This window comes from Pavona decussata, unplaced genomic scaffold (assembly GCF_977016875.1).
Source record: "Pavona decussata unplaced genomic scaffold, jaPavDecu1.1 SCAFFOLD_79, whole genome shotgun sequence".
Classification (NCBI taxonomy): domain Eukaryota; kingdom Metazoa; phylum Cnidaria; class Anthozoa; order Scleractinia; family Agariciidae; genus Pavona; species Pavona decussata.
In genome coordinates, this window is record NW_028145497.1 from 330,035 (window position 1) to 355,773 (window position 25,739).

Below are 25,739 nucleotides of genomic sequence, written 5' to 3' on the forward strand. Positions count from 1 at the left end.
CTAGAACAACTGAACTGTAGGATTTGGTCTGCTGTTTGTATATTTTGCCCTCGAAATAATTTACTGATCCAGGCCTAAGTTTTTCAAAGAGCGGATAACTTTATTCGGCGGATAAGACGCTATTTAGCGGATAAAATGTATTGTTTGGAGTACATTTTATCCGCTGGATAGCAATGTATCCACTGGATAGAGTTATCCGCTCTTTGATCAAGCAGAGCCAGGTCTACAAGAGATCCGGAACCACCTGGGATCGCGGATTGTCGCTGTGGTTTGGAAAATTTTAGTTGATAGTGTTTTATGCACTCTCTGGTGATACTCATCTTCCAGTGATACTTGGTGAATAGACCATTTTCGAGTTGGTTTGAACCTCATTGCAAAAGCGAGGCTATGTGCAAAGTTTTTGTCGTGAAAATAAGTTTTCATTCAAATGCAAACAAAACTTATTTTCATATGAAAAGTTTTGCACTTAGCCTCGCTTTTATAGTGAGGTTAACAGTAACTCGGAAATGGCCTCGGACAGGATCCCATTCTCCCATAACATCAGCTAGCGCACTTCTAAACTACGGCACGCCGGTGAGGCCCTGGGTCCTCTTGCCCTACAGATGCACTATGGGTAATACGCAGAAATCGAGCATGCGTGTTACTAGCACGTGTTCATATGATGTCACCACGGGCTCATGAAAAGAAAATTTCTGCTAGTTTTATGACTTCTAGGCAAGGACTTAATTCAGTTTCTACCGACTGAACGCTGCTTCAGTGCGAGTTAGTCATTAAACCTCGGAAGAAACCTCCAGTGACATTATTTATCCGTGCAAGATTTCGAAACGGGAGTTAACCACGACGAATTGGCATTCAAACGTTAAGAACTCTTCGGTCCAAGGCGGACGGAAGCGAGCGGCTTGCGGAGAAATGGCCATAAAATGTTTGCACACGGACCATTCATCCGCCGACCAACAGCACAAAAGCCAGAAGATTCAGCCTGAGGAAGCTCAAGAGTCCACAGTCTCTAAAGGTAATCGCTAGGATTGTACCGGAACGAAAGTTAATGAACGAAGAAAGAGTTGAAGTTCTTAAAATATGAATTTGTCAGGCCGGGGGAGAAACTTACGACTTAGTGGGCGGAAATTGATTGATCTTACATTTATTGTCACTCGTTTGTTAATTTTGCGTGATCAGTGATGTAAGAAGGCAAAACTTGTTGGTACCTTCGTTTAATAATCGTCTTGAAAGTTCATTAGTTTGTCGCTCTTGGAATCAACTTCTGCCGGTTTCTTCTTTCTTTCTTTGATCCCTACGTCAGACGGAAAAACATTGATCACGCGAAATGACAGTTTTGACAAGTATGTTCACGTGATAGTACAATTTAAATGTCTGGTCCACTCGGACTGGTGTTTTATGTGGATGTATGTTTTCATGATTTGATGAGCTGTGCCAAATTCTCCCATTATTTTGATACTGAGCCTACTGGCATGCCTGGGTAAGTTAAAATACACTTTAAAGTTTATAATTTTTTTATAACGTACAGTCATACTAGATGTGAAACCATCTGTTACATTTGAATATTGAAGTGAATAGGCCTTATCACGGTTTTCGACGCCATTTTGACGAGTAGGCAAACACGTCTGAAATTACAGTGTTTGTATGGAAATCCGTTGTCAAATAATTTTCATAAAACATCGCTTCTGAAAAATTCATGAATTGGAAACTTTTAGCACTAGTTAAAAGATTTTCAGAAAAAAAATTGGAGGGATGTAGCTGTGCTAGAAAGCGTCCAGTCGTGTTTTGAACTTTCCATACATTTGTCTCTATAGCGAACCAGCAGTGAACTGCTACTAAAAATAGTTCACGGGAAAAAATACAGAGAAATGCATTTCAGGGCCAAAACTGCTAACACATTGACATTAACACCCGTCTTGCTCCATGTCCTCTGATAAAGGTCTACATGAGTTTTACATTATTGAACCCTTACTGAATTGAGTTGTATAATTAAGGCTCTCAGTCGCTTTACTTGATATAGGTTACAAATTTATCTTCTCGTATATCTGGTGTAGTGTAACAGGTAAAGGAAATGTTATGTTACACTGTAATCACGACAATTTAGGTTTCTTTTGTTCTCATAATTATGACTTGCAAACGTGTACCAGATTGAAATATTACATACGAAATACATGTGTAAAATGTATATGTACTGCGGATGAAAGATTAGATAGAAGAAAAGGTTCTCGCAGTTACATGTATATATGCAACCAGACTGTTGTGAAAAACCTGAACGGGATTTGAGCCCATGACCTCTGCGATGCTAATGCCGTTCAAGCCTGAAATTTTTTTTAGGTTTTTCGGAACAGTCTGGTTGCGTATATAGCTGCGAGAACCTTTTCTTCTATCTGATATGTACCAGATTGCCATCAAAGCCTGGTTTGTGGCAATCTACCTGTGAGCACCTTACAGCACAAGCACATCAAAAGTAAGTGAAAATCAATTAACAAGAATGTTTGAAATAAACACCATTTTGTTATTCAGTGTATATATGGTCAAATGTTCTGACTGGCTCACTAAGGGATCCTGCAATAACAATGGATAAGTTATTTTTTAATAAATTAATAGACTGATATTCTTCTGCAGTGCAAGCTAACCTACATGTACAAGAAACATGGGATCTTCATCAGATGAAGTATGATTGGTTTAACAAGGTAAGTTGCTTATAATAATTATATAAGGCACCTCAACAGTTGTGGTAATGTTACAGATGTACACCTCTGTTAATGTGTTCAAGAGGTCATGTGTATTTTAATAAAGTACATTTCATGTTTTCAGATTAATGACTTTTGTCAAGTTCTTTGTGAGCTGTTCTTACATGTAACAACTGAATTTTAAATAAATTCAAGACTAGTAAAGAAATCTTTTTCTTTCAATGCCATTTGTTTGTTTGTCAAATCATGTAATAACACAACATACTTGTAAAAATGGATTATTGTACAGTAAGCTGTAACTGGCAAATTTGCTGCATACACGTGTACTGTACATGTGCATGCGCTCATACAACGACTGTAATTTGGTTTGACTGTTAATCTCTTGCATTAATTGATTGGCTTGAAATGCAACTCGTCTGACACAGTGTTAATAATTGTTTTCACTTTCTGGTTTGAAATAAAATAAGTATTATCCCAGTTGGGTTGGCCAGAAGATCAGCAATTGTGATTAATGCTTCTCTTAATTAATTATTTGTAGTTGCCAAAATGGACTTAAATAATATCTTGCTTTAAAAAATAAAAAAAAAGAAGCTGATCCCTCATCCTATTATATTTACATGTATTATAATAATTATTTTTTATTTACACACCAAATGTCAGGATAGCAGTAGGCAGGTTGAAAGTTTAAGAAGAACGAGAACAGGTTTGGTTTTTGAAAATGTGAAGAGCAGAAGAGCTGTCGAGACATGTTTGCAAAACTCAAAACTGTTGTCATTTTTGTTAAAAGTATTTGGTTATGACAATTTAATGGCCAAAATATGGAGTTACATATTAACAGAAACGCTTGTTGCAAGGTCATTGTTTACCAATCTTTGGTGATCTTCTGCAAATTGGTTGTAAAAATTGGGATCAAATGACATGTGTCTATTTTTCAAACTGCAGAGCTGGAATCAACAATATTATGAAGAAAGTTGAACTTCAAGATATTTAATACTATGTGTCTGAATTTGCTGCAGTTCGTAGAACGCACGAAGCAGCAAATGTTTTGTTGTTTTCACAGTTCACCTCTGTTTTGACAGTTACCATAAAGATTGTAGTGAGAAATAGGATAAAAGGGTGGAGTTTCACAGAGTAAAATCACTCTAGACTCACTGATGGCACTAGCACTGATTTTCATTTTTGTCTTCAGAAGCTTTGTCCATTGCAGTAGTCAGTTTCCTTTTTATAACTGTGCAAGTGAAAAGTTGTGTGGTTGGGAATAGGGCTAACCAGAAAAACTTACTAATGGCTGGTGACTTGCCAACAGTGCTTGTACAGTGCACAGCTGCTGTCCATGTAAGTGAACTCTCACCTTGCGGACACATCGCTATTACGGACACCCTGATAATACGGACAGCAGCTAAATCGCTGGCAAAAATAAATTATAGACCTTCGACTGAAGTAAATTCCTGCCATTACGGACTCGCGCTATCAAGGACACTAACTCGTGATCCTGAGGGTGTCTGCAATAAAGGGAGTTGACTGTACAGATACAACTGTAATAACGGAATTGGTCATAGCAAGTTTGTTCGGGACCCACATTGTTGGGTGAGTGGAGGGAAACAGGGAGTGGGGGGGGGGGGGGGTATAGAAAACACCACCTGTTTCATGAACATACTGTAACCAAAAAAAATTTATTGGCATTAAAATTTGAGTTGACACAAAAATTAATAGTCAGTAAGCAAGAGTCCGCATTGCTAGAATTAAACAAGAAAAGTGAAGTTTGAATCTCATTGTCACTTTGTACAGCTGCTTGATAGAGGGGTGGCTATGCAATACAGACACCATCTTCTGAGGTTGAGGGAGGGGGCTGTAGGCAGAGACCACCTTCTATTTTGTGGTTTGGTGGTTCAGTTCAGGTATAGTAGTTTTGATCACTTCCCTAATGCCATGCACTTCTGTATCCCATACATGTTGCAGCAGTGTTTGTTGTAATGTGCAGCCCTTATAAATGTCGACAACAAGACGCTCGAGTAAAGCAAGGAATTTGGCTTTTTTTATCAATAGACTTGTTGTGACACTGTGTAATTACTGCAGGTGTCCGGATTGACATTACTTTTTTGTTTGCTCTAGGGAGATACCATTGCTGTCCATGTGTATGTGAAAGATGTCATCAAACCGTGCCTTGATATAATCCTATATGATGACGAACTGCAAGTTAAATTTTCTACAAGGTTTGTTTTAGTTTTCTTAATACTGAAGGTACAGGGGAAGATCGTAAGCCATTAAAACAACTTAGATAAACTATGGGGCTGTGAAATTACATGTAAATGTTTGGTTTTATCAAACTCCAGAATTTATAATGTAAATTGCCAATGTAAAGGGGTACAAAAGCTGTTGTTCCAAGCATTCTTGTTCCTGAGTCATACAGTATACACTTAATGTGTGGTCCCAAGGGAAACAGTTAGTTTTGTTTTCCTGAGAGTCCTGGTTGAGGGAAACATCAGGACTCGAGTGAAAACAAAACTAACTAGTTTCCTGAGGGACCATGCATTAAGTGCTTTGAACTATAATATTATATTTAGACTTTCCCTTCAACAATCACCGCAAACAACTGAGAGGGCAACAACTGCGGAATTGTATCCCGGTCGGGATACATTTGTATTTATTTTGATCAGGGGCACGTGACCAGGAATCAACCAATCACAGTACTTGTTTAGTTGAGTGAAAGTCTAGGTATATAACAATATTTGTACATGTACTTTAGCTTTGATGATGGGATAATGTGTGAAGCATCAGTTTTTCTCTCTCTTCATGACCTCCAATTTACCTTATAATTTATTTGGTAAAATCAAACAGTCATCAAAACAAATATTCTATGCTCGGTTGAAGTATTTTGTGCATTGTTCAGTTAAAACCACCCTTTACATGTATATGCCTCTCTTCCACAAAGCCTTTTGGTTACAAATAAACAGATTGTCTGGAACCAAACTAAAATTGGCTATAGGTGATGATATCATAAGGGTTAACACCTTAATTTTAGTCGTATTAATTTGGTGACTCTTTCCCTAAATTTGACATAATTAATTTTGTTGCTTCAATAAATAGATAATGTAGCCACTGCTAATCACTCAGCTCTCTACTTTAACACTTTATTTGATATCTTCACCATTGCAAACTCATCCCGACGGTAAACAAATCCGTACCAGAACGGTTCTTGAAATACAAAGATTAAATAAAAGATGTTAAAAATAATACTACAAGTAACGACATGGAATAAGCAACTGAGAAACAATAGAAAAACAAACGACTAACACAAGAACGTACCTAATCGGTGATTCTACAGAAAATTAACCAAGACGGGAAGAACGGCGAGACACAACTATACAATACTGAAAATGATGCGCACACTGAAAACTTATGCAAAGAAAACTGGCTTAAAAAGGGTAAAAGGAGTGACAGAAAGGCTATTTACATACATAATGATCTATAAAGGTGTGGGGGCGAAAGGTATGAAAGATGTAACACACACAAATAAAACAAAAGTAGGTGAAAATTAGCCGCGCAGAAAAAGCTATAACTCGCTGTAACAGATAAGGTGATTAAGGTCGGTGCCTACTAATACCGACGGAAGTATTTTTGTCCGGCTTATGACTATGCGGGAAAAGCAGATCTTAGCAAGGGCTATTGGAATCCAAAAAGAAAATAAGGGGTAACCATGCATTTTTCAGAGATAACTAAGCAATAACATCTCCAAAAAACACCAAAATATAAAGCAATGTATGGGATTTTTTTTTTCCCAAATTGAAGCTTAATTATCTCTGAAAAATGCATGGTTACCCCCTATTTTCTTATGAGATACCAAAAGCATTTGCTAAGTTCTGCTTTCTCTGTATAGTTTTAAACAGCGCAAAAATATGCCTGTATTAGTAGGCACCACCCATAGGAAACCCAAGTATCTCGAGATGCGCAGAACGTACATGTATGCGCAGTAACAATAGTAGGCACCGTCCATAAAACTGTTGTTCTGCATTGTTAGCTTGGGGAATGGAAATGAATGTCTGGTGTTATCAACAAAGTTGATAAGGTACAGGTACATCTAATTTGGCCAACGTAGAGTACCTTTCAACTCTGTTGATCATTAACCAAACATTTTGCTTCAGTAAATAATCGCTTTGAGGTAATTTCTGTATTTTAACTTTTAAAACCAGGCCATCTGATAGGGTGCGATAAAAAATCAGAAATTGTGCGATATTTTCAGGGTAGATTGTGCGATAAGAAAGGACTATTATGCGGTAAATTATGCAAATTATGTGATTTTTCCCTCAACTATTTTAAGCTTGTTTTACTAGGATTCTGAGAAAGAAAACCACTTTCGTGCTGCAATGAAACTAAGTGCAGACGTGGAATTTTTTCAGATAAGGCATTTATTTATCACATTCTGGTTTATTTTTTAAGAATTGTGCGATCGGATGCGATTGCGAAATCGCGCCATCGCATAATATCAGATGGCCTTTAATACAAATAATTGTACATGTATGAAATAATTAGCTACCATTGCATGTGTACATGTATAATATGTGCATAATTTCTTTTTAATATTTTCAGCAACAAGGAATTTCTTAAGATGTATTCTGGCACATCAGCAAGCACACAGTTTTCGTGGAATCTCAAACTAAGGTTAGTCGATAATGTAAATAAAATATACACTGATGATGTCAATAAAAATTTATAAATTAATGGACTGCAATCTTGGTACGCGACACAAAACAATTGAATGTCAAGTTGTTCACCCTGCCTTAGTAGGTGAGTTGTGAGAGAGCCAGTCGCTGCTTACATGTACAAAAAATTTAAACCACCATGGTGACATGACCATTGATGACAAGGGAGTCAATTTCAGTTCTTCCATCCTCTTATAACAGTAGCTTTCTTGAGCTCCTTGACTTTAGTGCTTATGTTAATCATGATTGGAATGGCAGTGCTTACAGTGCGTGTTAATTATTACTCAGTGACTGTCAAAGAAAGAAAAATTGTACCTGGTTTGCTCACGTACAAGGTAACCCATTTAGCTCAGATGATCATTTTGACATTATTTTGATGCTTTGTTTCTTCTCTCCTGACTGTACAGGGACAAAGTGGACATAGCATCCTCAAGAAGCAGGGTAGCAAAGGCCTTCATAGAAATATCTCTTAAGAAGAAATCACCTGGATTATGGAGCGGCTTAGAGAAACCAAATATTCCAGGTATGAACTCCAGCATCTTTCAGTTACTGTAATTAAATTAATTGTTAACTTTACAAGTCATATAATGACTTTGTATGTACATGTATGTTAGTTGAATTTTGTGTTTTGGATTTGAGACACCATTTATCCGTGTACATGTACCTCTCTCCTAGTGTACAATGTACAAGTTTTTCTCCGCAAAGTATGTTTCATGAGTACATTTTTAATTATAAATGTGTACAGTATTTGCTCAACTGAATGCCCACGTTCGATTACACTGTTAGTACTATCTTCTCTCAAATGGGTGCCCCATTGTGAGGCTGTTATTGGCAACTGGTAGCCATTTATTTTGCTGGGAACACAGTCAATATGGCAGGCACCTCAGAATTTGCAAATGACCAAAAAGACTGTGACTGGCAGAGGAGACATTCTTTATTTCTGACTTACTACCTTTCTTGTGGAGTTTGAATTGTTAAATTTAATATCAGCCTCTCCCTTAGGTCGTAAAAACTTTCTAAGGAAGCGTACAAAAGTCCTCGGACCAGATCTTTTGAAATCGTTGTATTTATTCATGAAGGTGTACATGTAGAAGGCAAGCTTTGCTTTCCTTTTGTACCCCACTTTTTCTTCAAGTTGTGAGGTAAAGCCGTTCATTAATTACTTTTGCATTATTTTAATATTTAATAAATTATATGCAGTAAAATGACAAAAATGATGATGATGATGATTATACATGATTGTCCATTTGTTTATTGTTAAGTACATCCAAAAAACTATTCACTATTAGGTAAAAAAGGAGGCAGTATGTCAACGGACAGACCTTTCACACATCTTTTCAAGGCCACAAGTGTAGGTCAGAGTTCACTTTCAAAGGAGACAGTGTGTAATGGGGTACATAATAAACTTGCTGACAATACAGAGCACTCAGAGGCCTGTAGCAGCAGAGAAACCACACATGGCATTTCATCAAGAAGTAATTCAGATGCACAAGTGGATAAAGAAACTGTTGGTACCATTCCTGAGGAAAAGGTTCTCCCAAGTCAGGACCCTTCAGCAGTAGAGGGCTCTGCCTCTTGTTCATCATCAGGATCTGCTGGTGCAGTGGAAAATTCATGTGATGCTTGCGGTTCTTCTGATGGAACATTTATGTCCAAGAATGATGATGGAAAACTTTCACCAGAAATGTGTCATTTGAAAAATTGCGAGGAATCAAAACCAGAGTCAGACTTGAGTGAACTAAGAACTACAGATTCAACCGAATCAGTAAATGGACATTTAAATTTCGAAACTTCGACAAATCCTACTCCGTCGGAAAATGATTTGGTTAACGTTGCTTCAGGTTATCAAGCTCAGAAGGCTACTGGCACATCAACTGCAGAGAGTCTAACAACCACATTTAGCTCACTGTCAACTACTGTACAACCAAGTTCGTCCACATCAACCTTGCCTTCGGTTTCTTCTTTTGACCTGACAAAGACATCTGTAAGTGAAACAGCAATTCCCGTACCACCTCCCATCCCACCACCTCCCCCACAGTCATCATCTGTGCGGGGGTGTGGTGACGGCCAAGTCAAGACAGGAGTAATGGGTGGAAGTCAAAGTGACACCACTCACTTGTCATTCAGTGAGGCCATCAAGGCTGCGGCATCTAAAAATGAGGGTGTTGCTAGAGATGGTTTTGATGGCTTTAACAACCAGCCTGAGGAGCATGCTCATGTTGGTCTGACAGGGCTGGAAAATCTTGGAAATACATGTTATCTCAACTCTATAATCCAGTGCTTGGCAAACACTAGGCAGCTGAGGGACTTCTTTCTTGGTGAGTAGACCTTGACATTGCTTCTGGCAATTGTAACCTTCAAGTATTGATTTACTGTAGAAAAGTGAGCAAGGAGCAAGTTACATGTATGTAATTACCTTTAGAGCAAGTACTCCTCCAAGAGTAGTGCAGGTGTAAATCAGCAGGTCACATACAGTGCACGTACTCTTACACTGTACATGTAACTTTCCAAAGGTGAAGAACTCGGAAAAAAAGGAAAGTAGGGAAGATAAGAGATAATCAAGCAACAGTAATTAAAAAAAAAATCTTTAGAATGTAGAATATGATGCATGACATTTTCTGTCCATCTTGTAGCTCAATTATCTCTGAAAATGGGTGGTTACTCCAATTTTGTTTTTGGATACCAATACACATGGCCCTTGCTAAAATCTGCTTTTCTCTCATAGCCATAAACGGTGCAAAACGTACCTTCGTAATAGTAGATATTGTACTAAGTTTCAGACCATCTTTGAGATGTACAGAATGTTCAGTACATGTTTGTGTAAAAAAACTGCAGGAGGCACTGTCCTAAAACCAGGCACTTTTAAGTTCATACAGACAGATTTTTGTGGCCCATTGGTCACTGAATCAACTAGTCTGAAATGTCAGCCGTCTCCTCCCCCTAACCCACAGGGTGCACTCCCCCTGTGAGTTAGGGGGAGGAGACGGCTGACATTTCAGACTATGAATTAACAGGGTTTCACTGAATTTGATTTCAAGAGTGATTTTGATTTTAATTCCTCCCAGACTATCATTTCTTATAAAAAATGTACTGTATCTGGATTATTGCATTAATTAATATAATTATGATAATCTTTACTTAGCTGGCAGCCACAAAGATGACATTAACACAGAAAATCCCCTGGGCACTGGAGGAAAACTTGCTGTTATTTTTGCCAATTTGATGAGAAACCTGTGGTCTGGAAGAGAGAGGTCATTATCTCCTTACAAACTGAAGGTAAAAATTTACAGCTGTGTCCCTGTATGGACTGTGAATACTGTACATACATGAACATGTACATGACTTTACACATGTACAGCTGTATGTTTTCAGTTTAGTTCTTTGTTAAGGCTGATTTTTTGCATGCTACAAATTGTCTGCCAGACAGAACTAGAGTGCAATATTAATATTATAGTACATTACGTGTATTTAGACACCCGCTTTTGATTTTGAATTTCAAGTGAAATGGTAGTTTCTTTGAGATTGTCAGCCAGACAATCTGTTGCACTGCAAGAGATTTTCTGCTTCAGGCTGATTTCCAATGTACTTTTCATGAATCGATAACAAACTGGGTGTCAAAAAAACATCCGATTTGTGAGCAGGCATTGCTTTACTGCCGGGCAAGAATTTAATTAATAAGTTTATTTCTCATGTGTTTATGTTCTTGGTTTCAGGGTATCGTTGGTGAGAAGGTCTGCCAGTTTAGAGGTTTTATGCAGCAGGATGCGCAGGAATTCATGGCGTTCTTGTTGGATGGATTGCATGAGGTAGGACTAAATCTTATTGGCAATTACCATGCAATATTACATGTATGCTACATGTATATTGTAGCATCCATTTGACATTGAATGGAATTGCTTCACGCTGATGAAACTGAAATTTTTAGACCGCTGTAGACATGACGCATGTAGTCCTATAGTAACTTCACAACTCAACCAGTACAGCGAAGAAGGACTGTCAAAGGTTGAACCATCACCCTCCAGGTTGTTGTTACCAATAATAATAAAATAATCCTCCTTGCCTCTGTCTGCTAAGGTTTTTTTGGAGTCAGGTTTGTTACAAATGAACCCAGCAGCTTGCGATTTGAATTATGAATTATTGCAGGGTTATTCGCAGTGTTTCCTCAGTGACGAAATTGAGCCACCAACCGATTATTGCATGCTTGAAGATTAGCTACCTCATGTACATGTACATGTATGCCTGTGCATAGTTAACTGTTATTAATAATACCCTGACAAATTTTGTAGTTGCTTCAGGAAACTCCTCACAGTTTTGCTGTACTTGCATTGTGTCAAAAGTTACTCCTTTCAACTCGTACTACAGCAAAAGAAAAGTAAAGTTGGACTCGACCGTAATTACATGTATATGTATATGTTTTTCTCACATGTACAGTACCATGTACAGTACCACTTGAAAGTAAATGCGTAACCCATTTGCTGGTATTTTGCCTTGGTTGAGCAGTTTGACCTAAAACAATACCCTGTTCAACCACAACGAGAATCCCGGTTTGGCCTACATATACATGTAGGTTTTTTTCAGGTTGAGTTACTTGTCTTGCTATGGCGAATGGCAGGACATGGTTGGGTTTAAATACATGTACTGTAGGCTGGTGTTTTGCTTTGTCAAGTTCATTGTTATAAGCAAAAATACAGTGTAGCTGAACTTTCAAGCTTTGGTTTGATGCATTTCACATGTAAACATGATATTTGGAACAAGTTAGTGTTGTTGGATGCTCTCTCACTTAGAAGGAAAAGAGAAGTTACAGTAATAACACATTACTATTTGCACACAGGACCTGAACAGAATCAAGGAAAAGCCATATGTTGAGGAGGTTGAAGGAGCAGGCAAACCTGATGCTGAAGTAGCCAATGAGGCATGGAGAAGATACAAGAGCAGGAATGACTCAGTCATTGTGGACTTGTTCCAGGGACAGCTGAAATCTAAGCTGACTTGCCCAATGTGTAACGAGGTTGGTGAATAAATAGGTCTTTCCATTAAATTTGGACTAGAGTTTTAAAAACCGTCAGTTGTTTTGCACCTTAAGCCCTGGTCAAACAGCGCATGATAGTCGATGATAGCTGATGATAATCAAAACTATTATCACCTATCAAGCGGGTGGTCAAATGGCTCAAAGAATCTTGTGATAGCTGACGATAGTTTGGCATGAGCTTCTAGTGTAGGCACCTGCCAAGTGTAAACATTGCAACCAAAACTTTGTATGCATGAATTTTTTGCGGCAAAAGTGAGTAGCAGCCTGCGTTGTTTTCCGTCAGTTGTAGGAAGCGCTAACGAAAAATGAATCTAGAGAGCGCTGGTGGAGAAAACAGCTGACCGAAAAACTATCATTGACCATCATGAAGAATTTGAACATGCTCAAAGTGAATGATAGTCGATGATAGTCAATGATAGCCCGTGATAGTTGGTGGTCAAAAGTTTTAACTATCATTGACTCAACAATCTTCAGTTAAACCCCAAGCCATTCATGCCAGATGAGTTTATTTTTTATTTACATGTATTTTTGATGTTGTTGTCAGCTAATACTTAAATATGTATTTAAAATTTTGTTTGTTTCAGATCTCTATTAAATATGACCCTTTCATGAATCTATCAGTTCCATTGCCAAAACAACAGAAGCTTCTGCCGGTGATTATTTTCTTCAAAGACTGGAAGAGAGTTCCTCTTAAGGTACCTAAAATTATTATTAATATTTATTTAGTTTGCATTTTGTGGTTATTACATTTCATTTCTATTACTGTTCTACCCTCCCACATCCTGTACCTGACACACATACAGTACACTGACAGTCAATTCTAACAATAAAACAAGGCCTCTCAGTTTCCACAGGCTGACCAATGCTGACAGCCTTTAATCATTTTTTTCTTAGATTACAGTGAAAGTAACTCAAGATGCAAGTGTTGAACAACTTACAGCTGCTGTAGAAAGAGTGACTGCAATTCAACCAGAGCATGTATGACACTAGTTATATAACTATAGTTGTATATATATACATAATGAGTCTAACTAGACGTGCATCTGCAGATTTTAAGATGTGTATATGTGTCTGCAGCAGACGCATTATTAGCGTATCTTTTGGTTTGCTTAATTCTGACCTGCACTGTAGGTTTGGTGATTGATGGCATACAAAAAGGCAATTAGACCTGTTTTGATAGTGAAATTTCCAATCACTGGATCCCTACTGTAACTCATCAAGTCTAAATCACGATCAGCATCTACAATGTAATTTCTTCTTTCTCCTTGTCGGTCAGTTGTGATGGTTTCTCGTGTGCTAAATCTTCATGTGGATCTCATAAAAATGATTTTTCATGTGTTCACTTTCAGATGAGGGTGTATGAAATATTCCGTGGAAAATTCCATCGCATGTTTAAGCGTGGTTGCAGCTTGTCTTCAGTGGTTTCATCAGACACCATTGTTGTGTAAGTACAGTAGTTATTTGGTGTAAAGACTGAGTATAACTTTGGCCTACCTCTGATCAGAATGTGTTAGCACTAGTACCATTATTGTATAATGATTCTCCTTTGCTGACAATACAAGACCTCCTAACTTGCATTAAAATAATTCTTTGATTTGGACAGGTTGCCTTTTCTTAAATCATCACCTTACTATTTTGTTGTTACTTGTAGTATACAAACCATTTTCCCTTTAATTCACATGAATTTTTTTAAGCTGCATTTAATGCAAATTTTGAATCTTAATTAAAAGTTCAGTCTTAATAAATCCAATAGCAGTAAGTTAACACCCCTGGTGAAAATATTTAAAAGATCGACCTTGAAGTATTTTGTGAGGATCCTAAGAGGGCACCTTAACAATCTTCACTTCTAGTCCTCAAACATCTTTTAGGATCTTGCTAATTTTGCAAATTTATTATCCTTGGGGTCTCTGCAAACACCCTGCAGGGTCCTGCACAGAATGAAAGAGCCTCAGGGACAGCTGTACCTCCTACTTACACCATACACTGTAGATTATATTCCTAGCCTTTTTTTAATTTGAGTAGAGGTATTTTGTTACACGAGAACATGACGCAGAAGGACAGGTCAATTTTGAACCAGTGACCTTCAACTTAGAAGTGCAATTTGCTAATAATAATAGTAGTAGATAGGGGTAGTTTGGGTTACGGTGGACACAAGCCAATGAGATTACAGAGATCCTACCTTGTGAACAAAATCAACCAATCAGATTGAAGTTGTTGGTGTCATGATGATGTCACAGTATGTAATTTTAGAATGACATTGTTGATTATGCAAATGAGATGAGCATGCATAATGAAGGGGTCACCCCTATGTACTACTGATATTGCTCCTTGGCTACTCTTCTGGTGCAACTTTCATAACATTGAATGTTACCACACAGGTACGAAGTCCTCAGTGAAGAGGAAGCTGGTGAAGAAGTATATGAAGTACCAATTATACAGGTACGACTTGGTTGTATGTATGGTTGATATGCATGTATGTGGCCCGCAGTTGAGTTCGTTGTCAGGTTCCCTGGCATTCCTCCCTTCACAAAAACCAATATTTCCAAATTCCAATTCGACCCGGAAAGCGCGGTAACCTTTTGAAACGAGTTCCTAGAACTCTTTGGTGCTCCGTGGGTTAACAAATTACGTCTTTTTTTTTTTTTTTTTTTTTTTTTTTTTTTCAAGAAGAGCTTGGTACAGATGAATAAGGGGGGTAATTCGGTGGGGAGTAGAAACGAATGTTTGGTTTATCAACAAAGGTAAATTGGCCACGGTAAAGATATTCGAATCTCTCTACGGTGGCCAATTTAACTTTAGTTATCAAATCTCTTGATAAACCAAACATATTTTAGTACAGATGACATTGAGTACTGTATGTGGTATCAAATGTCACCCACTCTCATTTCTTGAGTTCTAGCTTGCCACTTTTCTCAGACATAATCCATGCATGCAAGACTATAGTAATACGTTTCGTATATGTATATTTTGAAGATTTTTAGGCGTTCTGACAATGTATTTGTGTTCCTATATCCCCGCAGAGAACCGTGTGTCCCCGTGTCATACCTTCTCACTGTGCAAACTGTTACAAACGATCTGGTGAAGTGCTACGGAGGTGTACACAGTGCTGGGGGATAGGATACTGTAACCAGTGAGTGATGGCGTCCTAAACTTCTCTTTACGGTTAATGATAACAATTAACAATTATTCAGTCCACGAGCGCGCATTGGGTGTGAGATGATAGATAGCCAACGAGGCGCGTAGCGCCGAGTTAGCTATCCATCATATCCAACAAGCGTGAGTGGAATAATTGTTTTATTAAAGACATATAATATTGCTAGATTTTGTTCATTTCGCTTTGCAAGAACAATTAGAAGACGATTAAATGGTTACCATTTCCCGGGCATGGTATAATGGCTCATATACCATGGCCGCTAAGCCATTCAAATCCCTGGAATTGCATTATACAATGAACCAGTTTTTATTTCATTCCTATTATTTACCTTTCGGCAGGGCTTCTTGCACAAGGTACAAGTTTGTGGGACCGAGCATTAAACTTCGCAAACAATTATTCAAAGTAAACACAACTTGGTTTAAAAAATAACCAACTGGCAGGAGGCAGACCAGCTGGCTATTTCCAAGTGTGGCCGAGCAAGTGAACTCGGAGCTACCGAAAAACAACCCCAGCTAGCGGCCAGAGCGGGACTTGAAAGCCGGAACTCCGGATTTCAATTCCAGCGCTTTGACTACTCGGCTACGCTGCCTCCTTCACTTCAATTTCAAAAGTGTACAACTTGTCAACGTCAAAATGGCGTTTTACTGTCTTGTTTACTTATCATAGCACTGACAGTTCTTGCCACCTGACATGCAAATACCTTTGATCCTCGCAGTGGCAACTGCATTAAACCTCCGATTACACCTTCGAACAGTTTCGAGTCAGGATTGCCTCCTGCATTGTCCCGTAATTTCCCTAAGCAAAAAAATGCACTCCACTTTGTCTCTCTCAAAACAGGCGTATCAATGGGTGCCAGCGAACCTTTAATTAATGCTGGTGCAGCCCTGCAATGCACTAACATTACTCGACTGTACTGTACAAGCTGTGTGAGAACGAAGAAATTGGCTCAAATGTCCATGTAACGTAGAGAAAACAGCAATCCTGGATCGCTCGTCAAGAATCAAAGCAGGCTATATTCCAACACATGCTTCCTACCTAAAAATTAATGTCAAGTGAAAATCTCATTCGGTTGTATATTTTTCCCCAGGGACTGCCAGAAGGGTCATTGGTCGACTCACAAGAGAAGCTGTAAGAGAGTGCCTCAGCCCATTGGCACTCCATTCGTTGTCAGCATTGCCGCTTCTCAGGCAACATTCAGTCAACTGCAAACCATGGCAGAGGAATATGCCAAGTAAGAAACGTTTCACCTGTATACACCATGGCCAATGTACGCATCAAAAGTTAAGCTGCAATTCCCCGTCGTCTTTAGCTCCTAAATTGTTACTTTCTCCGAAGTCCACTTGAATGTTGTGTACTTTATAATAAAGACCTTATATAGATTATGGTACGACTACGAGTACGACTACGGGTTTTTCCAATAGGCAAAGAGCGCGCGCGCGAACCAGTGTCATTTCGGCGGGAAAACTAGATAGCCGTCGTCATTTTACTACGATTTTTTTGTGAGAACGGCGTAATGGCGAAAATAAGTCCTCGAAACGTAGGAGATGTCGTCTTTTTGGAGTAACGAAAGGGCTTAGCTATCACTTTCATAACAACTTTGTCAAGTTCGTCGCTCACAAAGAGTAAAATGAAGCTTTCTGGGATATATCTCTTCTTAGTACTTCGGTAAAAACTTGAAGTCGAATCTCGTATTCATTGTCTTACTCAAACCAGAACTTACTGCAGTAAAGATATCTAATAGTTGGTTGTACAAGACAGACTGATAAAAACGCCCTCCAGCTCTACATTATTGTGAGCACAAGTAGTCGCCTTGTAACAGCGCACATATACAGTACAGTCGACTCCCGATAACTCGAACCCTCGCTAACTCGAACCAATTTTTCTCATCTTTCCTATATAATTTTACCCTTGATAACTCGAACCCCCGATAACTCGAACCTTTTTCAATTTCCCTTGAAGTTTCGAGTTATCGAGAGTCGACTGTATATCATTTTTAACGTAACAAATCATGTTTTTAGCCTTGGAAGACAGTTGAAAAACGTTCGTTAGGATCTTCGTAGTCTACTCTTTGTCAACAGCCGAGTAGGTAAAAGTTTTAGGCGCGCGTGCAAAAGACTTCTTGTGAGTGTTCGAACGTGCTCGCGTTTCGCTTCTCCTTCAAATCTTAGTCAGAGAAGAGAAAGACTTCTTATGGCCTACACTACATATGTTACTAATCGCACGCGCCCCAGCGTACTGCATTTCCTTTACCTTAAGTAGAGTTTTCGTGGGTGTCAATCAAAGAAAAGTCGTTACTAGAAAACAGAAGTTTAGCTCAACAGGATCAGTAGGTCGCCTTCGTACATGGCTTCGTTTACTCTGATAGTTGAATTTCGAACCTGTTTTTCACGGTCCGTTTGAAATTGTCATTGTTATAGTCAGACATGCTGATGGCTGCAAAGACGATAAACAGTTCGCAAAAGATCTTAATTGTTTATTGACTTCCTTACAGGTATTCTGTAGTTGTGCGTCCAGGTGAAAGCAGTAATGAGGACTCACCGAAGAAAGGGGACACATCCCCAAGTGAGAACGATTCAGGCGCTGGCAATCCCGCTGGACAAGGTACACATATGATTTTGGTTTCTTCTGTAGATAGTGCTTGCCATATATTCGGCCGTGAAGTCCGCTATAGTAACTTTGCTCTTTGTCGGAGCATGCAGTATGTTCTGACGGTTTAACGTGGACGCGAGGAGTTTGTAAGACTAATGATTATCACGGTCGCCTGGGAAATATGCTCTGCGGTTTGAAATTAGCGACCGGGAACTTATTTTTTCTGGGACTTTCTTTGGGGACCGTGCAAAACAGGGCTGTGGCCAAGAAATACCTCAGCGGCAGGCTCATTCAAAAACCCAGCCAGCTCTTAAATGGACTGTGCACTTTGGACTTTGTCTCAGTTCTTTACGTTTGAAACTGAGACAAAGTTAGAAGGATTTGTATGGAGTCATCATGGCATAACGGAGCTAATATCTCGCCCCCAAATTGCAATAAGATGCTGATTTTTAGGCATTTTTCATCATGCTCTTTCCGAATATACTAACAAATCCCATAATTTTAAAAATTCAAATATTTGTGATGTCACACTTTAGGTCTCCATACGCACCTTCCCATCGTCAGCCCCCACCCCCCGTCCCCTCCCCCACCCCGGCAGGTAACATAAGGACGGCTGTTTGAAAGTGAGATGAAGATTTCGCATTAACAGCTTCTGATGGAGAACGTTTCAAGCTGTTTTACCTACGGAACATAAAAGGTTAACGATTTACAAATGACTGTAGATGTCTAAATGTCAAGTTATGTGACTTTCCGGTGCAAGAACACTTCTGGCTTTTTTTTTTTTTTTTTTTTTTTTTTTTTGTCTTGTCCCGCCTCGACTAGCTTTGTGACTATTTGCGGGACAAGCCCTTTATATAATCTGAATCTGTAAATAAATTGTTGTTGTTGTTGTTGCACCAGAAGGAAGGAAAGGTGAAACGTACTGCCAGTTTCAAACTATTAATTTTATCCAGTTATTTTCCCAGGTGTGGCCGGTGCAGAATGTCCTGAAAAAGAGAATGTTCCGAAGTTTCACATCAAACCCGTCACCTCTTACGGCGATGGTATCATTGGACAAGAGGGCAGCCGGCTGTCAGATGAAGGTTACTGTAACTGTTTTGTTGTTTTTATACTATGTGTTGCTGAGCGACCAATTTAACTGTCGATTGGATTGATTGTACTAGAATCGATACTCCAAAGCAAGGATGTTTACACTACAGCGTTGAAAACTTATTTCAAACTTAACTGTGGTGAAATGTTAAAATCAAAATAATGTACGCCTCAAACCCCGGTCATTTGCCTCGTATCTCCCATCCATATGTACGCGTACTACACCAGCGAGGGCTACATGTAGCTGACGAAAATGGCAATTTTTAATTTTCACACAGTTGGCCATGACAACAAATGACAGCTATAAACCGTTTTCAAATGTTCTGTTCTCGTCTATGTCATAACTATGAGGACTGAGAAACAAATACTACATTGTGTAAACATCATAAAGTGTCCAACCTTTTTTGGAGTATCCATTCTGGAAACTACCCTCCATGTCACTGGGATTTGGTAAGATTGTGATTTTGAAAGTTTTTACCGTGACGGGCCTAGTGCGCTTGCGTTGTGAGTATAAACTCGTCAAGTTCTCTTGATAGGCCTCGTGCTTTGCTCTGGCCTTATACAAAGTTTAAAAGTGCAATTACATCACTAATTCGCTGCTGAAATTGCTGCGTCTCGCTGAGTCAAAACCCGGGACTGTTTTCACCACTGCTCCAACGTCGCCCCCCGATATCCGTCATATGTTAGTACACTGAGCTGTTTTGTAAAATGTAATGCTCGCTTATACCAACAGGACCAAACCTACTGAATTTAACAGGCAAATATTTTTCCATTGACTGGAGAAACCATCCACGGGCACCCGAGTATGTTGTCGTTGAAGAAAAAGACGTGGTATGTTCCAATAAACACTCAACGCAATTCTCTCTCTATCTCCAGTGAAGGGTACAGGTATAGATTTGTAAACTGTTGCAGTGGAACTGTTGGAAAAACTTTACAGTGCACAAACTCAACCGGGGCAACTGAAAAAAACCGACACTTTGAAATGTTCTCGTTTTTGATTGGTTTACAAACTACCAAAGCCAGACACCTTTGTTGTAAACGTGACCTGTAATTGACTGATCAATGTTGGATGGCCCTGGTTGAGTTGGTTGCACTGTGAATACAACTGATGCCTCGTTTCTCCATAGAAGGGGTTCGAGGGGATCATTAAGTGAATTGATCGTTGACAGAAGAGTTCTCTCTACGTTCTCAAATGCAAATGTCAAATGCTTTGTTTATTAGTGGAAATGCACCTAACTACCCAAGGCTAGTTTACAGGCATTCCACTCAGAAATAACGGGAAACAAGTATTAATAATCAAATCGAACATAACATGTTAAAAATCCCAACTGGCAGGAGGCAAACCAGCTGGCTATTTACAAGCGTGGCCGAGGCGGGACTTGAACCCGGGACCTCCGGATTTCAAGTCCGGCGCCCTAATCGCTGGGCCACGCCGCCTCCCAACTCTTTCTCGTTTCTTGTCTTACTTTGGGCTTGGGTTGGTGAAGGGGGAGGGGGGAGAGGAACGGGGAAGGGGTAAGGGGAATCCGTTAGTGTGAATTAAGCTGGTTAGTCTGCAGCAATAATTATTTAGAATTACGATCATCTTTGTTTCATTTTCTTCGGACCTGAAAGGAACGCACTACTTTGAATCCAGTACTATCGGAAACAATTTTGGCGCCGAATAGAACGGTGCTTCTGGTTAATCGCAACCGACTTGAAAGTAAACCCGTCCCATTCACGAGTTTTCTACGTAGACCAAAATCAATCAATCAAGTTTACGTCGGAGAAACTGGACCCGTGTAGGAATGGGCGAATGGAACGGTATTTTCCGGTTGTTCCGATTTTCCGGAACGTTAGGACAAACTCGCGAGGTATACTGTACCCAGAATTCCAAAATTTTATTCAGAAAAAGTTCTGTTCTATAGACCCAATGCAAAAGTGGCTGACATTTTGATATTCTTTTGTCTACATTCAAATTGGCCTCACTAGCCTCGTTCTTGAGTTCAAAAATCAAAAGAATATTTTACCTTGGACGAGGCTAGTGAGACTAATTTGAATGAAGACAAAAGGATATTAAAATGTCAGCCATTTTTGCATTGGGTGTATTCGATTCCATACCCGGAATGATTGGTTGAATGGAAAGCGTTTTTTTTTTTCTGCAACCCTTCTGCTTTTACTTGGCAATCTTCACCAAGTGCCTCAATCTTCTTACGGAGAGGTATCCTGTTGTAAATTGGTGCTTCCTCATTCACTGACTATTGTTGGTCTTTTCTTTTAGGAATGCGAAGAACATTCGTCTTTCCAGTCTGAAACGATTTCAGGTGAATATTGCGGGTTATCTTGTCAGAGTGATCGCCAATTAAGAGCCAATTGTCAATTGTCAATTGTTAATTGCCAATCATCTCCCTAGCAGTCTGTTTCCCAGTAATATTTATGAGAACAAGCGAAGCGTTTGTCTATTAAACCTTGCATTCCACTTGGGGCAAGTAAGTAACACATTCCAACCTAGCAGTATAAAGGATGTTTGTCCCATGAACCTACTTAAATGGCTTTGGCTCCCACGAGTCTCCTGTAGCTCAGTGGTAGCTCATCAAGCGATAGTGGTCTTGGTCTTCATGCTCCAGAAAAAACAATGTGGTTTAAGCTGTGGGAGTTGCAGGCCTGTGAGGGTAGGTGTAGTCCTTTCACGTTTTGCAACTTCCAGTTAATTGAAATGCGTCTTTTGTTTTCCAGAGTCATACAGTTGTTCGTTAACGGAGTGTTTGGAGCTTTTCACAGAACCTGAGACACTGAGTGAGAACGATGCTTGGTAAGCTAACTTGACGCTGACTTGTATCGTCTTGTTCGGATGAACATTTCTTCTGCCCCACAAGCATATGCGCAGCGTTGTTTACACGTACGATGAGCGTAAGCAACATGTGACCGAATGCCATTAGTTTTCAGGATATGCGGAAAGTCCAATTTGCAGACGCTGCGTACTGTTTGTGCTTGCGTTATCCTGGTTTATAGGGGGTAGACGTCGTTGGAAAATTCACTCGATATCAAACCCTTGTAGGTCTATATTTAGAAGCAAACGTGCGTTCAAAGTGATTGGACACATGTATGATTAGCATATCTCTTGTTTTTGAAGTCTGCTTTAGGAAAAAAAAAGAAAAACAAAACAGAAGCGCTCTTTTAGTTGCGCGTGTTTGACGTTTTGCCGCTGATTTGTAGGTACTGTCCCAAGTGCAAGGCTCATCGGGAGGCTACCAAGCAGTTGTCAGTGTGGCGTCTGCCGGAGATCCTCATTATCCACCTCAAGAGATTTTCCTTCAGGAACATCCTGTTCAAAGATAAGATCACCAAACTCGTGGAATTTCCGTTAAGGTTGGTCAGTTTTGATAAGCAGTGTGTACTAATGTACAGTTTCCGTTACATGGTTTGAGTCTTCTTTATTACAAAATGGGACGTGACTTATGCCCCTTCCAGGGTGGGGTAGTGCGTTGCACTTTGTGGCCCTTCCAGGATGGGGCAGTGCGTTAACCTTATGGCCCTTCCATGGTGGGGTAGTGCATTACACTTGGTGGCCCTTCCAGGGTGGGGTAGTGCGTTTGCGTTTCGCTGTTCACCTTGCTTTACATTTAATTACCGTTTCTCAAATGTTTAAGGGGGCTAGACATGTCTCGCTTTACTTTGGGTAAAGACGACAAGGAGGGATCGCTGTACGACCTGTTTGCCGTGGCTAACCACAGTGGCACTGTTAACTTTGGCCATTACACAGCATTTGGAAGACTGGCGGAGACAGATCACCCCACTGATGGACTGAAAAAGAACGGCCTTGGTAATATTATTATAACTGTTTGTGTTATGAGGGTATGTGTCACTCAGTGGCCAAGTCACATGTGCGTCAACTCTTGTTGGGGAACTCGCCGATGGTGGTTTAATAATTAACAATAATTCGCTGAAGGCGAAGTGGATGTTCTTGGTTTTACGAAACCTGAGGTGAACAGTAGACCAATTTCGATATATTAAACTTCTACCTTGACTACGAGGCGTAGGGCAATAAAACAACGGAAATCAATTACTCATCTCTGAACGTTAGTGTACTTTCTGTTGTTTTATACCCCTAAGCCTCGTAACCAAGTAGGAATTTTATTTTTTTTATCGAAATTGGTCTATTGTCGTAGGATAATTTTCAGGGTAAATCTTTAAATCCAACAAAAGATAAAGCTAATTATGAAGCACAATACGCTCAAGTACTAACCGCATAGATGCGCCGATACAGACAGGGTAGACATTTACAAGTAGTTTGGCTGTAAAATACTAAAACAACAAAAAACGATGCAAAGACAATGTTGTTGAGTAGCTTTGTTTGGCTACGGTTGAAAATGAAGTGGCATCCACTTCTCGATTGGACAGTTTTTTGTACGTTCTTGGAGCTAACGATTTCTGAAACCTTTCTCGATAAAGTCTGTCTTGAGTAATTTAGTCAATCCTTAGTCATTTGGCTTAATTCCTAATGTTCAACTTGAGAGTGATGATGATGATGAAATTCTTCAAAAAAACACCAGCCATGTAACTTGACGACAAAGATAAGTGGCCAGGCCTTCAACCGGAAATTGAAAATTCGGTATCGAATGGGCTTGCTCCCATAACATTTAAACAGAGTAGGTGAAATTTCATTTAATTTTTTTTTACTCAGGAATGGTACCCTTTTGCTTTTAGAGTATGTGAAAACATCATTTACTCTCTAACTTTGTTTTCCATCTCCTTACAGGCTGGCGATATTTTGACGACAGAAACGTCACGGAAACGTCCGAGGAACGCGTCGTGTCAAAATACGCTTACGTGTTGTTCTACAAGCGACGGCACGCGGTTCATTCACTTCAGACAAATGATCTCGAACCAATAGCCACGCGAGAAGAAACGGAAGAAATCGAGGAACGAACAAAAGCAAACCTTGCGGACGTCGACGAAAACGAGTTGGATTGAAGACAGATACCATTTAATGTACATGTATAAATACTTGCGCTGTAACTTATGTCGCTATAAATATCTACCGCTTAAAGCTTTAAGGTAATAACTAGCAGTGAGATGTTTGCTTGTAGCTAGCATTGCAATTGAAAGAAGTTTTCTAAAAACATTGAATTCTCGTAGCCCAACCAGCCTGTGCATGCATCCGGTTTTCATCGCTTGCGGCTGACAGTGGCTGTCGTGCGTACGCTACCGTCGAGGAGTTTACGCGCTAGAGATGTGTTTTTCAAATTTATTTTTACTGCAAACTAACGTAATGTATTTTTAATGTCTTCGCTTTCAAAATCGAATTCCCAGTAATTCATGAACATCGGGCTCGTATTTTTTTTTTGGCAGTCGAAATGTTTTTGGGTGTTTTGAGATTGTATTCGCAGGCTGTATTTAAGTATATCTCAGTAAATCGGAAGGTAGCAAGTTATCTAATGCTTTTGAGCAACAAGAAAGCGCGGAAAAGCAACACGTTATATTGCAGTGCTATTTGAATACACTGTTCGAAGGAAAAATTGTCTTATTCTGATTGGTCTGGAAACTTGTCATCCAATTTTTTAACTAAAATAGCTCTTTGGAAAAATTTGTGCTAATTCAATTTTTAGTGGTCACCGTTAAGGCCTCTTTGGTACATAGAACAGTTATTTTTGAACAATGGCAAAGGATAGCTCGAGCAGAAAAAGGCCACTCGCGAGGATTTAGGGAACTGGTCATAACAGGTTTGTTCGAAGAGGACCCACTTTGTCTGGGGGGGGGGGGGGGGGGTGCTCGAAGACAGCAGCTATCTCGTGAACATTACCGACAAAATTTTATTGGTTTTAAGATAAATTTGAGTTGATATGGAAATATTCAGCTAGCAAGAGTCAGCGTTGCCAGATAAACAAGAAAAGTGAGGTTTACATCTCATTGTCATTTTGTACAGCGTCTGGATAGAAGGGTGGCTATGCAATACAGACACCATCTTTTGAGGTTGAGGAAGGGGGGTGCAGACAGAGACCACCATCTATTTTGGGGTTTGGTGGGTCCTCTTCGAGTACAGTAGTTTTCACCACTTCCCTGTGGTTTCCCGAGGGAAATGTTCGGGGATGTAGCTAATTAAGAAAGTAGGTCATTACAGTGTTATTGAAATCCATTGCACGGCTCAACGGACTTTAGAACTGTCCGGCCAGGGACGACCTTCTCGGGTTCTAGACGTGGGGGCATCTTGTATGAGAATTGTTTATTGGTTTGTTTGTTTTTGTTTTCAAAATGAAGGTTAAACGGTGCATTTCTTGTGTTTTGGTCTTGTATAACAAAAGTAGAAAAACAAGTTGCTGCATCAACAATAGAGCGATTTTCCATTGAGTGTCAAAAGGAATTTCGCATTCGGTGTGGTTTTGCTCTGCTCTTCTCAGCGATTCGTTTGCAGAATTCGTGCCTCTTTCCCAGCCAATGAGAACCGAAACCAATAGTGATTTTGCTGCTAACATGCTCCTTTCCCGCGTTTGGCGCCGGTTGCATGTATT

At 39.6% G+C, this 25,739-nt stretch overlaps 1 protein-coding gene across 3 annotated transcripts; it reads left to right on the top strand.

The window, feature by feature from the left end:
- Positions 1-665: 665 nt before the first annotated feature.
- Positions 666-25,499, top strand: LOC146476129 (ubiquitin carboxyl-terminal hydrolase 19-like). Of its 3 annotated transcripts, none has more exons than XM_085114952.1 (23): positions 666-1,012; positions 2,623-2,690; positions 4,803-4,903; positions 7,278-7,349; positions 7,798-7,913; positions 8,680-9,708; positions 10,533-10,666; positions 11,104-11,196; positions 12,222-12,398; positions 13,004-13,114; positions 13,314-13,397; positions 13,769-13,863; positions 14,798-14,858; positions 15,440-15,549; positions 16,661-16,804; positions 18,065-18,174; positions 19,116-19,244; positions 19,985-20,082; positions 21,512-21,554; positions 21,967-22,042; positions 22,447-22,599; positions 22,881-23,053; positions 23,990-25,499. In XM_085114952.1, exons 1-23 carry the CDS (start codon positions 910-912, stop codon positions 24,202-24,204), a joined length of 3,495 nt encoding a protein of 1,164 aa, XP_084971078.1. In that variant the 5' UTR covers positions 666-909; the 3' UTR covers positions 24,205-25,499. The 3 variants fall into 3 exon arrangements, with proteins under 3 accessions (XP_084971078.1, XP_084971080.1, XP_084971079.1); XM_085114954.1 differs by having other exon boundaries at positions 19,128-19,244; XM_085114953.1 differs by having other exon boundaries at positions 2,629-2,690.
- The last annotated feature ends 240 nt before the right edge of the window (positions 25,500-25,739 follow it).